The 15,045-nt window shown below is 38.1% G+C and overlaps 2 protein-coding genes across 2 annotated transcripts in view; both read right to left on the bottom strand.

Annotated features, from left to right (window-relative positions):
* Positions 1 to 3,530: 3,530 nt before the first annotated feature.
* Positions 3,531 to 4,427, bottom strand: LOC103705330 (zinc finger protein ZAT6). Its single transcript, XM_008788996.4, has one exon. It carries the CDS (start codon positions 4,392 to 4,394, stop codon positions 3,750 to 3,752), a length of 645 nt encoding a protein of 214 aa, XP_008787218.2. The 5' UTR covers positions 4,395 to 4,427; the 3' UTR covers positions 3,531 to 3,749.
* Positions 4,428 to 7,362: 2,935 nt separating this feature from the next.
* LOC103705264 (probable esterase D14L) overlaps positions 7,363 to 15,045 on the bottom strand; it is an 8,785-nt gene continuing 1,102 nt past the window's right edge. The window contains exon 2 of the mRNA XM_008788919.4: positions 7,363 to 8,013. Coding sequence (XP_008787141.3) covers positions 7,569 to 8,013 — 445 coding nt within the window. The 3' untranslated portion in view covers positions 7,363 to 7,568. The remainder of the gene's footprint in view (positions 8,014 to 15,045) is intronic.

Genomic DNA, 15,045 nt, shown 5'->3' with positions numbered 1-15,045 from the left:
TCTACAGTAAAGCGCGAGTCGACTCCAGTAACAGCCGAGTCGACTCCAGATCGCGCGAGCCGACTCTGATCCCAACGGATACACTGTTAGAATGTGCAGACGGGTCAGAATGGCTCTAATCTCCTCTCTAATAGCTAGTTTTCGAAAGTAATCACTTAAATAGCTAGAGTGAATAGTAGTAGACAACAAGAGAGTCATTCCAATTGAGCATTAAAGGTTTTCAACCACCAAGAGCTTCAAAAGAGTGAATCTAAGCAAAAGAAGGAAGAAATGCATTCAACTCTAACCAAAAAAGAATTCCTTCATATTCAAAGCTCTACCTACTGTCTTACATCCTTCGGCTCATTCAAGAGGAGACTCAGAAATCGAGAAGCCCCCACTTCCTCATCTCAAATCTATTTGAGGGCTTCTAACTTAATCTCGTTTATATTGTTTCATATTTGCTTTTTAGAAGCTTTCCTTATGAACTTTAAACTCTTGTATTTCTACTTGATTCAATCAGGGGGATTGAATCAAGGATTAAGGTTTGTTGGTAAGCCAAAGATAAAACCAACGGTGTAAGGTTGTGGTTGGTGAACCGAAAAAAACCAACTGGGTTTGATTGTGAACCCGGAAAAACAATCGAGTGGTTCTAGTCGGTGAGCCTATCAAAATCGACCGAGTTCGTTGTGACCTCGTGAAAATAATAAGTTACGTTGTGACTTGTGAGCTTGCAAAACAACCGGCTGTAATCCTAAGGATTATAGTGAACTCCCAAGTGCGGCTTGTGGAGTGGACGTAGGAGCAAGAGTTGGCTCCGAACCACTATTAATCTTTTTGTGTTTGTATTAGACCATGTCTCTTTCACTTTCTTCACTCATTGCATCTAGTGATTTAACTAATTTACTTGCAATAGATTTAGTTAATCACTCACCTTATTTTTAATTGGTCAATAGTTAATTAAAACCCAATTCACCCCCCCCCCCCCCCTCTAGGGTTGTCTCCTTAGGCAACAACTTCATTCTATAAACTTAAGCTTTTGGGATAAGTAGTGATTTTAATATGGTATCAGAGCAGAGATTCTGAGTTTGAACTCTGTCTCTGTACACTTTAACCCTATTATTAAAAATTTTATATGTTGGGCTCACCTATTAAAGGAAAGTCCATCACATATGTGAAAAGAAGTGTAAAAAAATATAAAATATATAAATAAATCTACTTCATCCTATAAAGGGTGATTTCAACAAATGCCTGGCAATGTCACAGTGTAGATGCTCAGGAACACTCGCGCACCAGAGGAGAAATAGAGGGGATAAGGGTTGCATGATGGATCGAGCAAGAGAGAGAGAGAGAGAGAGGAGAAAGAAGTTTGGGAAGAGAAGTATGGCTTAAAAATGGAATAGGAGCATTGGCATATGCAAAAACACGAATATTAGTATATCTATATTTAAATTTATTTTGTTTGACAAATACAGATACAGATATGGATGTTAGTTAGATACAAAAATTCATATCCATATTTATTTTAAACATATACAGATATAAACAAGATACCAAAGTTATGGATATAAATTAGATAATTAAAATGTATGACCATAGAATCAAAAATATTACTAGATGGATGATAAATCAAGTTGCAGCATATTAATGTGGACATTCATTTTTCTTAAAAATTCATTATTACTATATAAAATTAAAAAGGATTATAAATGAAATCATATATTCGGATGAGGATTGGATAATTGTCTATTTATATCCATATCCATATTCATATCCATTTTTTTTTATGGATATGGATATTAGTCAGATGCTCAAATTTTTGTCCATATCCGGATATATTCGGATAAAAAATAGATTCGAATAGATATTATCCGATCCATTTTTATCCCTATGTCCATCACATCTAATGAAAGAAAAATAAAAAAGAAGAAAAAAAAGAAAAGAGGGAAGGGAAGAAAACGGATCGGCCCTCAGACAGCATGTGAGGGAAAATATGGAAGGAGAGAGGCACGTGCGCCAATCTCCACTTTCCCTCTATGAGGCCCGGCCTGATCCATTTTGATCGACCGGCCCAGCCTTAAGGCCCGGGCCTTTTTCCTATCTTGACGCAAAATCACGGCCCGAAGGCCTGCTTCTGAAACACACAAGGTAAAGCATGTATTTGGATACACTGTGGATGATTATTTGGTCCTCAAATTGGTTATGGGTTATGCTGCTCCATGGTTGCATCTCTCAATGTTGATGTGTAGCATCTATTTGACCTATTACATTTTTACAGCAATAAAACACCAAGGTTAATAGGGGTGCATGCTTCGCGTTGCCCTATAATAATGACCTAAGTTTTAATGCCTAAAATACATCCAATATCATTACAAATCACTATTGTTACTAATTATTATAGTAATATCAACAGACAAAGGAATCTGATAGATGGGGGGAAGTTTCTGCGTTACTTAAATCAAATCTAAATGATACTTAGTTTTATCTATTTCAATTCAATTCGTATGAAAATATGTTGGCTTATATTGTTGGAAAAATATTGTCTCTTGAAAGAAGAAATGTTTTAATATTTCGGGAGAGAAGTACTTAGGCCCCATTTAGAGGAGCTGTTGGCAGTAGAGCTTTTAAAATTAGAGCTTTTGGAAGTAAAATTTTTGGAAGTAGAGCTTTTATAAAAAGCTGTCTACTGTCTGGTAACTACATTTTTAAAGTGTTGTGGAACTTTAACATTTATTTGATAAACAAACTGAGAAAGTATTTTTTGTATGACAAATGACCATAAAGGACATTACATAGTATTGCACAACAAAACATAATGAAATATAATATGTATACTATAAATATATGATATAATATAATATTAGTATAATGTAATATAATATTATTATAATATAGTAATATAATATTGTATACTATATTATAATATTTTAATATAATATTAAATTTTTAACATAATATATCAATATATTATGATATAATGTAATATAATATTATATTTATAGTATAATATAATAATAAAGATATAAAATATTATAAATATTAACGTAAATTAATTTTTTATTCTCTTGATAATTGTGGAATAATATAAAGAGGCATTATGTGTAATTATTCTATTTTATTATGGATATTTTAGTCCAAAAAAAAAATATTATAACTTAAAATAGCTTTCTCACAATTCCTAAAAGTATATTTTCAGAGAAGCTCCATAATAGAACTGCTCTCAAAAAGCTGTTTTAGCTTTCTAAGAAAGCTAAAATAGCTTTTCGAAAATTTTATCAAATATGCCTATTTTATTTAAAAGTGTTTTTGGATGATCAAAAAATATTTTTTTGGCTCTCAAAAGCTCTTCCAAATTTAATCATTTTCTTACACAATATATAAGGGTGTTCCTACCCGGGAAAGCCCAAAAAAGAGCCTTAACAAATTAACCACCATCTTTCCAGCCAAACATTACAATTTCTGCGTAGCGTCATCAATGGTGGGTTCAGCGAGCACTAATATTTCTGCATAGCCTTTAACAATTAACAGAGACATGCAAAGCGAAACAAATTTAGAAGAGAAGTAAATATTTTTTTTGAGCAAATAGAATGGAGGAAACAAAACAAAGAGTCAAAAAAAAAAAAAAAGAATAACTGTTGCTTGCTTTGGCGTTTGCCATTTCCAAATAATGAACAAATCTTCCTTCCTACGATCCTATGGACAACAACGCAATCCTTGACAACAATTTTTTTTAAAAAAGCTTCCATGCCTGCAATAGAAAAAACTGTAGTTTAGGCCGAAATCAAAAGCCTTGGCTTCTTCACGGTCACAGGGCTCTGGACCTCCTCCTCCTCCCCTGTCGCCCACATCTCCGCCCCAAACTCCGGCAACGGCGGCGGCGGCAGGTTCAGATCAAAATCTCTCAAAGCCACATCCGAGCTCGATGACACCTCCCAGTAGTGGCACCGCTTGTGCCCACCCAGCGCTTGCCCCGTCGGGAAACTCCTAAAGCAAACAGAGCACCGGTGGACCCTGCCACCCTCCGAGCCGCCACCAGAACCACCCGACGACACCGATCCACTGCCAGCAAACGAAGAGAAGAGCCGGACGTCTTCAATCCCGGTTGGCCGCCGGTGGCTGGACTTATGCCCGCCGAGCGCCTGGTAAGAAGGGAACGCCTTGCCACAGACAGAGCACTTGTAACAAAGCTTCCGCGACGGCGGAGGAGCAGGAGGAGGAGGAGATGGCGATGGCTGCCGGTGGTCGTCGCCGCGTGCGAGCATAACGAGGCAAAGAGCAAGATATTCTTCCTGTGTTTGGAGAGGGGAGGAGGGGTGGCGCTTAGAGCGCTTCTCCTGCGCCCATGGCAACGCCTCTGGGGCTGGTTTCAGTGCAGCAGGAGAGGAGGCGGAGTCCAGTGGAGCTTGGAGAGCCATGGTTTCTAAAGTATAGAAGGTGTTTGTTTTATAGAGAGAGAGGAGAGGGATTCCTTGAGGGAAGGGCAAGTGGAGTTACGTGGGACAGTTTGACCAAAAAGTAGTAGGAGCCTTCGGAGCAGGCTGAGAGGCGGCCAAAGTTGGCACTTCTGATTTAATTAGAAGAGAAAAATGGTGTGTATCATCTGTGTCATAATGACATTAGTGGTCAAAATTTACGTCAAAGGAGTGTAAAAAAAGAGGACATTAGTGGTCAAAATGTGGAGGCTGAGCACTACATTGTGGAAAAGTATTCAAAGTTTGGTTCGGTTGTGCAGTTGACAACCGGTTTGGAATTTTAGAGTGGCTTTGCCTTGCACGTTTTCTAGTGTTTCTTTTAATAATAAGAGTGATGGACCTACCTGTTTTTATTAAATTGAACATGTTGCAAGTTTACTGGGAGAGAAAATAACATGTTATAAGAAATATTGCTGAATTCGGGTCAACAAACAATATGCCTGAACAATCGAGGTATTGTAGACTTGTAGTCCATCGATTGTTGCAAGTTTCATTAGACAAATAACAATTATCTAAATAACTCAAAATTGTTGTATTAAAGAATTAAACATCTGATGCAAGTAAATTTCTTAATTTCTCCATAATCTTCTGGTCGATTCGTGCGAGGTCAAAATGGAGCAATGAGAAATCAACACGGCTAGTTTGTAACTTTTTTTTTTGATTGAGATTCTCAAGTTATGCTAGCATTGCTTTAGAAAGAGAGACCTTTCAACTTGAGCTATCTTTTTGGGGCTTTGATGTGGATCACTATCCTCTTTCTAATTAGTGTCGTGGTCTCCTTAGCGATGAATTGGCCTTCTTTTTGAGAACCCACACGTGATTCTATCCGATTATAAAGTAGAAATAAGACTGGAGACTGGACTCAGGGCTGGGAGCGATCGAACTCTCGGTGGGACCCTTTGCATTCGTTGCTCCTCTAAAAGGGTATATATAATGACGAAACTTCACCGTCATGCATGACATCTGGGTTGCTCTGAGATTGGTGGATATTTCCTTCTTTCTTTCTGCCTGGAGAATCTAGTCCAAGACTGCATGCAGTCAACTAACTCGATTAACAAATATTTTGGAATGTTCCTGCCGCCGCTAGAATATGAATTCAGGTCAATATCCGCGCAAGATAAACTGAGGTCAGCCAGTACGGAGGTGAAAAATAGGTTGGCCAAAAAAACGTTGGGGATTTTCCGCTGCGACTTTAGAGGTTGAGTATGACCAGCAAAGAAGTTCTTTTGCTGGAAGATTTCTAGAGGACAATTTGATACTTAAGTTAGTACAGATTTAAAGCAATAATAGAAGTAGGTTGCAAATGGGTCTGAGTTGACTCGTGATCCGACCCAATCTGCTTAGATCCGACTCAATCTGTTTTGGAGGACTCATGGGGCTGATCGGATTCTAAAATTGGACCCGTGTTATTTTCTGGGTTGAGTCTTGGTTTACTGAATTCAAACCCAACCCGATCAGACCTAATCCATTTGAATTTGGATAATTTTAGATTTTTAATCCTACGACCCACCCCGAACCGCGGGGGTGCAAACAAATTCTGAAGTCATGGATGGATTGACTCGAATCAGATCCGACCCGAATCTATAGAATTATTTGGGCCTGCGGGCATACAAACAAGTTCTGAAGCCATGGATGGATTGACCCGAACCAAACCATAATTTTTGGCTTCAGTCTGAGTTATATATGGATCCAATCCGATCCAAATGACCCGTTGGCCCAAAAATTGTAGCGACGGACCCGATCCGACCTGATTTTCTATTGGGTTGGGCTGGCTCGAACAAGGAACCGAGTTAGGTCGGGGTCACTCATGACCCGACCTATTTGCACTCCTAAGTGGAAAAGGGAGAGAGAGAGAGCTAGAGAATGCTTACCCGAAGATTCTCTAGTCACTCCTATATATAAGATGGTGAATATCTATTATCTTATCCATCAGGAGGTACAATAATTATATGGTAACAACTCTTTCCGATATATCCACGATGTTAATTGTATTGATGATGCATTTATGGCCAAGCTAGGTCGACCATTGTTGAAACCATAAGTGTGGTTCCTTCATTAATTTCTAGCGTTACTTTTGAACTACGACCAGCATAACATGCCAGCCAATACCAAGATCATTTACCACGGCCAAGGCTGATGTTAAGGAGGTCGAAATAATCTTCTCCCCCATCGGTTCCTAAAGTAAAACGAATGCTTTGGAATGTTGACCCGAAGTAATGACCAAATGGGAGCCATCCTGCTTCCCTTGTTTTGGATTATATAATATTTATGGACCCCTGCCATGTAGGGAAATCGTAATTATGACGAGTATTGCAGTGCCACAACCACTTGGATCAGGAATAGTGGGGTATCTTTCGATCCAGTTGAACTGTTGAAGCATAATTCAGGCTGCCTTGCACCACCAGTTCAACATAAATAGAATATACTCTCAAGAGCACCTTAAAAATATTTGTCGCAAACGCTGCATGAAAAATAGGGGAGGATAAATTTACCATCAATTCATCATGCGACCAGAACTTAGAATCATGAAATGCTGAAAACAAACCTTGCTCTTTTTTAAAACATCAAATCTGCTTTCTGCGGTGCTTCTTTTGGATAGCTTAATTGCAGAACTGTTTTCCACCATTTACAGACTTTCTTTTTGGGTGCAAATATAGACTTGGTTCAACATCCCTCTCCAAGAAACTAAAATGCAAAATAGGAACCTTATCAATCATTATACCATGATTCTTCATTTGCACAACAAATGCAGTGATGCAACAACTAAACATCGTGCCTCTGCCATAAGTAAATAATCAGGAAACTCTTACCAATGACAGGATTAACTATTAGAAAAGAAGAAAACCTCTTTTTTTTGTCTCGTGGGAATGGTTTGTCGAAGAAGAACAACTTTTTTTTGGGATGTTCGCAGTGCAAGCAAACTTCACAACAGAAGAAGGTGGGCCTGTAACAGAATATCTGCAATGTTAATATACAACTTCAGTTGGGACTTTGCCTAGCATTACAACAGTTTTGGAAAGTCTGAAATCTTATTTGCAAATTGCAATTCAAACAAGAGCATCTTATGCTGCTAACAAGGGGAGAATACACAGCTTATTTTAGCTCTGTGGAGTCTTCTTAGACTTCTATGTCAAACCGTATGTGCCTAAGCAGAACAGGAATGACTATTTCTGGATTGCTCAACTGTGGAAGGTGGCCTTCTGAGGGCATAACTTCAACAATGGAGTTAGCCCTGAGGTTCTTATGCAAGTACTCAGATACCACAACAGGCACTGCAAGATCCTTGCTACTCTGCAGGATGTGACAAGGTACTGTAACATGGCCTAGGAGATGCCTTACATCACTTTGGAATATTGTTTGTGCGACACTAAAGGCAATGTCAGGACGGATATTGAAGAGTGTTCGGCTGAACTCCTGAACAGCTACCGACTCCAAATCTCCTCCCACAGCTAATGGAGCAAATCCAGATACCCATGCCTTATAGTTAGATCTCATGGCATCAAAAAGCTCGTCCAGTTCTTCCTGTTCAAATCCCCCGAAGTAGTCCACATCATTCAGATACCTGATAATATAAGTAGTGAATTATTTTAAAGAAAAAGAAGACCTTTAAGAGACTGAATGAATACTCCAACAGTGATGCACAACAAATAACAGCAGAATCAACAATTCTAGATGGTAAGAATTGGAACACAAAGACACGGGTCTGGATGTAAAAAGATAGTCATGGTTCAATTGGTTTTCTCTGTAGATGGTTGAAAATGGCTTACAGAACTTGAGATCATGAAATAATGAAATATCTAGTATTACCCCAAAATAAAATCAAAACTAATCCTTCAAAACGAAATGAATGGCCCATGACACCATGTTCATGCAGCTTGCGAGTGTTCCACACTTTTGAGAACGAGATCATTTGCTCTGAAAAATTTAACAGACCAATCGCCACAGCTATATAGAACTTGGAAACTTCCAGGCATGTCAACTTTCTTAGTCACAAAAACTTAGTAAGAGAGAGTAGTCACAAAAGGAGATGAAAGCTTGTAAATCAATATAGATCCACCTTTGCCCCACAAAGTAGTAGTACTTTTAAAAAGAATAAGACAATTTCCTTGGCCTCGATTTACAAGAATTATCCTATGTATAAGGGTTGCCTTTATGGTTCAAGGTACAATTGGTTAAAATAATTAAATTTTTAGAACTGTCAGTCAACTTTATGTCAATCTCCTATAAAATAGTGCAGAAATTTCTGAAATGCTGAAAATGTGATATAAATTATCAGGAACTGATCAACCTAAAGCAGTGAACTCCAATGACCTGTTTCTTATCAAATGTTGCTTTAAGGTGGCTCTGTTCATCGACAAGTCTTTTCTCATGTGATTTCTTTCCCTATTTAAGTCCCATAAGGGACACATGGGCAGGTAGCGAAGGTTACCACCAACCTACTAGTAGCTAGTGGCTGATCAATGGGTACCAATAGGTCAGCCAACAATGACGAGTGGCAGTGGCAACTGTAATAACCAACAGACCTTTCATTTAGCTAGCCATTATTCCACCTTTTTCCTAAATTTTTCCTTTTCTTCTGCTTGCTAGCCTCTAATCTTCTTGGCTCATCCTGCTTCTTGCTAGGTGTTGACTACCTAGCTATGTTCTGTAATATGTTTGACGCCGCAGTGGCAGCATTGCTGTTGCTGCTCTCTTTGTAGATTTTGGTCTTTGGACTTTTTAGTATGACAAATAGGTCTATGATCTCATATATGGTAAAAATGTAAATATAATAAATCCACACACATATTTACACACATGATTAAAACTATGCATTGTAAAAAGCTTGGAGAGCTTTCTTCCCTAGGTCGCCATCTAAGCACCTAGGCGCCTGCCTAGGCTCTGGAAGAGGTCTATTGTCTGGCCTTGACTAAGCAATCTAACAACCTTGGTAACATAATGGAGGCAAAGGAAACGCAAACTTGATCCATATTGAAGTCTGATGACCAAGAAAACCTGGTTTCTTAGTAGCAAAGATCGCAAAGTTTATAAATATAACAAAGATGACATCAAAAGCAAGTAAAAAATCTATAAGTACATATAGAGGACAAGATTTCGAGTTCCAACCAAGGTCTATTGTGCCGGTGCTGGGCACCTTACCAGTTGCCCGGCAGCATGAGTCGGTTCGTGCTGGGCCCGTACCGAGAGAGAAAACCAGCCGGAGCCAGAGAAGGAGAAGAGAAAGAGAGAACAAGCAGGAGAGGGAGCGAGAAGAAGTGGTCGCGGATGCCTGCGGAGGGCCGCGGGGGGGCGGAAATAGGGGACGTGGCCGCGGCCTCAGCCTCCGCCGCCCCCCGCAAGTATCCGCAGCCGCTCCTTCTCCCTCCCTCCCCCACTCGCTCGCTCTTTCTCTTCTCCTTCTCCGGCTCCGGCAACGAACCGTTTTCAAAGCCGAAACTGTACCGGTAAGCCACCATTACGACTCGAAACGAGCGGAACCGTTCGGTTCGAGACGGTTTCACATTTCATGGTTCCAACCAAAAACTATTAGTGAAACTTTTAGTACAGACCAAATAAAACTGACCTCCAATATTGGATTTTGGTCACTTTTGATTAAAACAGGTCGGTTTCCAACCAACTGAAATCAGCCATTGATGCTTTTCTAAGACTTTGTCTTGCCATTTCCTATCATATTTTAATCATTTCTTTGTTTATTTGCATACAAAATCCATATGGCACCAATTTTTAAAGGATTTTCATTCTCTTTCTTGAGTTAAAAGAAGATACACGATAACATAATACTTGACAGGCACGGCCTTTGAAATGACTCTTATTATAGTACTTACAAAGACCATTATAAACAACTAAATATAATACACTTCATAATAATAGTATTTTTTTAATACACAATAAATGTAAAATTCCATAACTATATGGACTTGTGATGAGCTATCTCATTATTATCCTCATCCCCATCAATACTCCCATCCATGTTGCAATGATGATGATGACCACCATTATTTGCATAACCTGTCTTGCAATAGTATATGATATTGAATAGGTAAATCTATTTCGTTTTAAACTTTTGTGTACTGTCTTGTTAGTTTATGCTTGACCAAGTGACACTCGGTATTTTACTCAACAGGTTAGTGCTCTATTATATATTATAATCCTATATAATTTAAAACACAATCAAATAATGGGAGGTAACTTGCCCTAATTTTTTATTTTTTATAATGTTTTTTTTCTATTTTTTAGATTTTCAAGACTTTTTTGGCCTAAAAATTTTAAAATTGGAGCAAAACTACTAAAACCACCAAAATTGCCAAAACTGACAATCTATCCAAGAGACCCAACCTGAGTTTTAAAACATTGTCTACGACAACTGTTAAGACACTAAATTGGCAGGAAATAAGCACTAATCAATTTTCTTTATAAGATGGCATGACATATAATGTAAAGTGGTGGCTTGACACTTTAAAGCCCCTTAAATAACGAAGTTGCTGATAAGCAAAATTACATCTAAGTCTGCAATTATATACCTCGTGAACAAGGGAATGTCTTCCTATGTTTTACTGCACTAACATTACCAACTGGATTGTAATTCATTTGTTCAATGTGGACAAAAAAGTAGAAAAGAGATTATTCATCACAAAAAGACTGAAAATTTGATATTGAATTTCATCCTAATAAGACTATCAACACAACATATCTATTTTAGACTAGACCTTAGTGCTCTGACCTCATACTTCACAGAATTGAAACTTTCTTTCGTATTTAAATAAAACATGTAAAGACAAGGTCTACCGTACCGATATGTATGGACGATACCGTACCGTACCGTACCGTACCGATAAGGCATCAGTATGGTACTGAAGTTCGATTAGGTATATGAGTCGAATTGGTCCGTACCAGTCTAAATCGAGCAAAACTACCTCATACCACCCAGTACCACCCAAAATTGGGATGTTTGCCGTGTTGTATTGACTCGTACCGCCCGATTTTTGACAAAATTGTGATAAAAAGTGAGAAAAAAAGGGATCGGGAGCTATTTCGGTTGGAATGCATACCATATTGTACCAAACTAGTAAAGTACCGATATGATATCCAATACCGAGATTGCGGATCTTGATATGACCCCCATGAAAATTGCAAGAACAAGTGAAAAGTCAAGGATTTATTTTTTTTATTCTTGTTTTCTATTTTTAAACATAAAAATACAGCAACCGAAATAGAATCCATGTTTGGTGCTATTATTTTTATTTTCTATTTTTTAAAATCATTTTCATTATTTCTACAAAAAAATAAAAATAAGAAATTCTTGTTTTCAATATTTTAAAAAACAATAAAGATATTCTACTATCACTACCACATCGTCACCGCCACCACTGCTAATGCTGCCACCACCATTACCACCCTCTGCCAATCCTCACCACTACCATACTACTGTCACTGCCGCTATAGTCACCACATAGGTCATATTACCATTGCCCCTACCACCACCACTAATACCAACATTGCTGCCAGTACCACTACTATTGCTAGCAACTACCAACATTGTTGCTATCTCCACTGCCACTGTTGTCCCAAACACCACCACGTTACGTTTCTAAAAATAATCGAATATACCAAACATGTTTATGCTTTTTAAAAAAAAATAAGGAAAAAAATAGAAACAAAGTGATGTCAAACAACACCCAAATTTTGGTATCTCTGGGTTTTGATTTGACCTCTTCCACATAGGAGATTTTTATGGATATTCAGATTATCACCATCCACTATATTTAGTATTCACAAGTTAAATTCTAACTCCTTAAGAAGTAGAACTTTAGGCCTTCAAAATTTAACAGCATGCACTTCCAAAAGTTCTCATTTTAATTATTGCCAACTAGGAAGGTAACAAGCATGTGGAATCTATTTGTTGCTTTTCATATAGCCCCTTAGCATTGTCATGTGAAAAATCATTTCATGGACTATTTGTAAGGTGGGAGGTGCTCTTTCAACGATACTTCCTTTGTTTTTGACCCTTTCTCTATTTATGAAAATAACTAACAAGAAATAAGAATTCACTCAAAGGCTTAAAGGTTAATGTTATTTGAAACATTGGAATGGCTCGTATAACCATTGGAATGGATGTTTGAAATATTTAATAACTCTATGAAGTTTTTGATTGTCTTTTGTGTTGGAAAGATTTTATCTTAATAAAGGAGTAAGAAGTATGATTGTAGGCTAAAAAAGAAAGGATCTTTCTTCAAATATTTGATTTGTTGCAAAATTTAAAAGATTGTTAGTCTCTCTTCAACATGAGATGGTTTTGTTTTGAGAGAGAGAGAGAGAGGAAATGAACCTAAGCCAAAAAAATATATATAGAAGGAAGATTACATCCTCTCAAAAGAAAGAAAGGAGAAAAGAACAAAAATTGGCACAAAATTACTGAAAGGAGTCTCCAAAATGTCTAGCCTTCCAAAAGTTGAGAGATGAATAATTCTAGTAATTGTGGAGAATCCCTGATTCAATGATGTGCTATCAATTCATTGATCAAAGTTTGTAAGTAGGAAAACTTCACATAAATAACTTCTGTCAAATTTAATTCCTTTGTTTGCCCATCAATAGTTTAAAAGAAAAGGTGCAGTTCCTAAAATTTCAGGCTGCAGAGTGAAACCTAACAATTCTTAAATTCAACAACCCTATTATTAAATTGGGAACAGCCTGAGATCTTCCTGCATCTGAATCCAAAGACTAGCAATCAGGGGCGGCCCAATACATTTGGAGGCCTAAGGCGAATCCAATAAATGAGACCTCTTTTCTTTTTAATAATAATTTTTTAATAAATATAAAATACTTAAAAAAAATATGGAAATAGATAACTATCAAGTATACTATTTCAACAAAGATACATCAATCTAAAAAGATAGACAAGAAGCTTTTCTAATTTAATATAATTTTTGAATGAAAGCACATAAAAGTAATTACCTTAAAAGAAGGTCCATGAAACTGTTTCAATAACCAAGATAATGCTTGGCAATACTGTTTACCATGTCAAGCAAGAGTAGAATAGAAAAGGTCATCCCATGACACTTCATGGTCAAGGTAAAGAAAAAAATTTGTCCAAAAAAGAACCTCTCCATAAGAGAAAGTAGGGGCATTATGGGAAATTCACTCCATCTAATTAATAAAAGTCCCATCCCACCATCTCCCCTTCAAGCGAGTACCCAAGCAGCAACTGCACCATCACGGCACAACAGCTCTTCAACCCCCTCCCTCCTTTTCTCTCTCTACCACCCAAGAGGGGAGAAGAAACCGAGAGGAGAAAATTAAAAGAATCTCCACCCTCCAAGAAGTCCATCTCCAATCCCCCTATCTTTCTTCCTGATGGCCCAGCTGGAGCAGGAGTAATGTGAGGGAAGGAAAACCAAGACCAAAACCAAAAAAGAGAAGGGATGAAAGATAAGAGTGGCTTCAGGCGTGTATCAAGCCAACCAAATCCCTCCCCTCTCGCTCTCTCTCCCTCTCCACCCAAAACAAAACTACAGTTCCCAACTTCCCAAATTGCCCCTCTGCAGGCCTGGAAACTCTCCACCTCCCTTCCATCAAGGGGAAGACTCGTAGCCAGCTCCTGTTCCGATTTTATATGGGGCCTTTGCAGCTTTGCTTCCTTTTGGGTACGGTCAAATGCAAGGAACTTCCCTCTCTCTCTCTTAATCTCTTTGCTCCCTCCGCCTCTTGGAGGCCTCCCATTGGCTCGAGGCCTTAGGCGACCGCCTCGGTCGCCTAAGGCTCCGGCCGGCCCTGCTAGCAATTTATGTTTGACAATGTAATCTTAGATCCACCAACTTGGATTAGTAGGAAAGGTCATTTCCATGTCTTACCCAAAAATTCTCCACTTTCCATGATGCATGTGAAGCCCTATACTATCATTCTTTATGTTAACTTACTGTCAAAAGTGCACACATCATCACTACGTTTTACTATGCTCAGACTCAGTCCTACGATAAAGCAAATCATAGCAATATTCCATAACTAGGAAATTTACTACCTCAAATTTTGACACAAGGATCATGACCACGCACCATGTTCACTCCCACAAAACCATGAGGAGACATCGTAATCAATCATGAAAAGAAACATATATATATATATATATATATATATATATATATATATATATATATATATAATCACAAAACCTCAAATCGCGACACCACCTCTACTCTAACAAAAAGATTCCCCTTTTCTTTTGACCCCTCCAGCCTGCACATGGACACATCAACTTTACAAAATAGACCTAACATATCATGACAAGCACGAACAACCCAAAACTCATCACCTTATACTACTTCATGTTTCAACCATTACATAAGTTACACAAGCCCAATGCCTATCTAACCATCTTACCTTCCAAAAGAAGCATGGCGCAATCCTCTTCTTATCCACTAAAAAAAAAGGTGTAGAATCTAGGAATCCAATTATCCCAAGCATTTACATTAAACACATTATAACATGATCTAAACCTTAGTAGCCCATGTGACCAATCCAAATCATCCACATCCTCCCACCATATCTTCTACTAGGCAAACATTACAAGCCCATGTGACCATTCCTGTATAAGAGCTTT

This window comes from Phoenix dactylifera, chromosome 6 (assembly GCF_009389715.1).
Source record: "Phoenix dactylifera cultivar Barhee BC4 chromosome 6, palm_55x_up_171113_PBpolish2nd_filt_p, whole genome shotgun sequence".
NCBI lineage: Eukaryota > Viridiplantae > Streptophyta > Magnoliopsida > Arecales > Arecaceae > Phoenix > Phoenix dactylifera.
Note: the sequence above shows the minus strand (reverse complement) of the source record. Positions and strands in the feature narration are given on the sequence as shown.

Excerpts from the sequence above, each read along its gene's own strand:
- LOC103705330 (XM_008788996.4), bottom strand. The coding sequence starts at position 4,394 with ATGGCTCTCCAAGCTCCACTGGACTCCGCCTCCTCTCCTGCTGCACTG.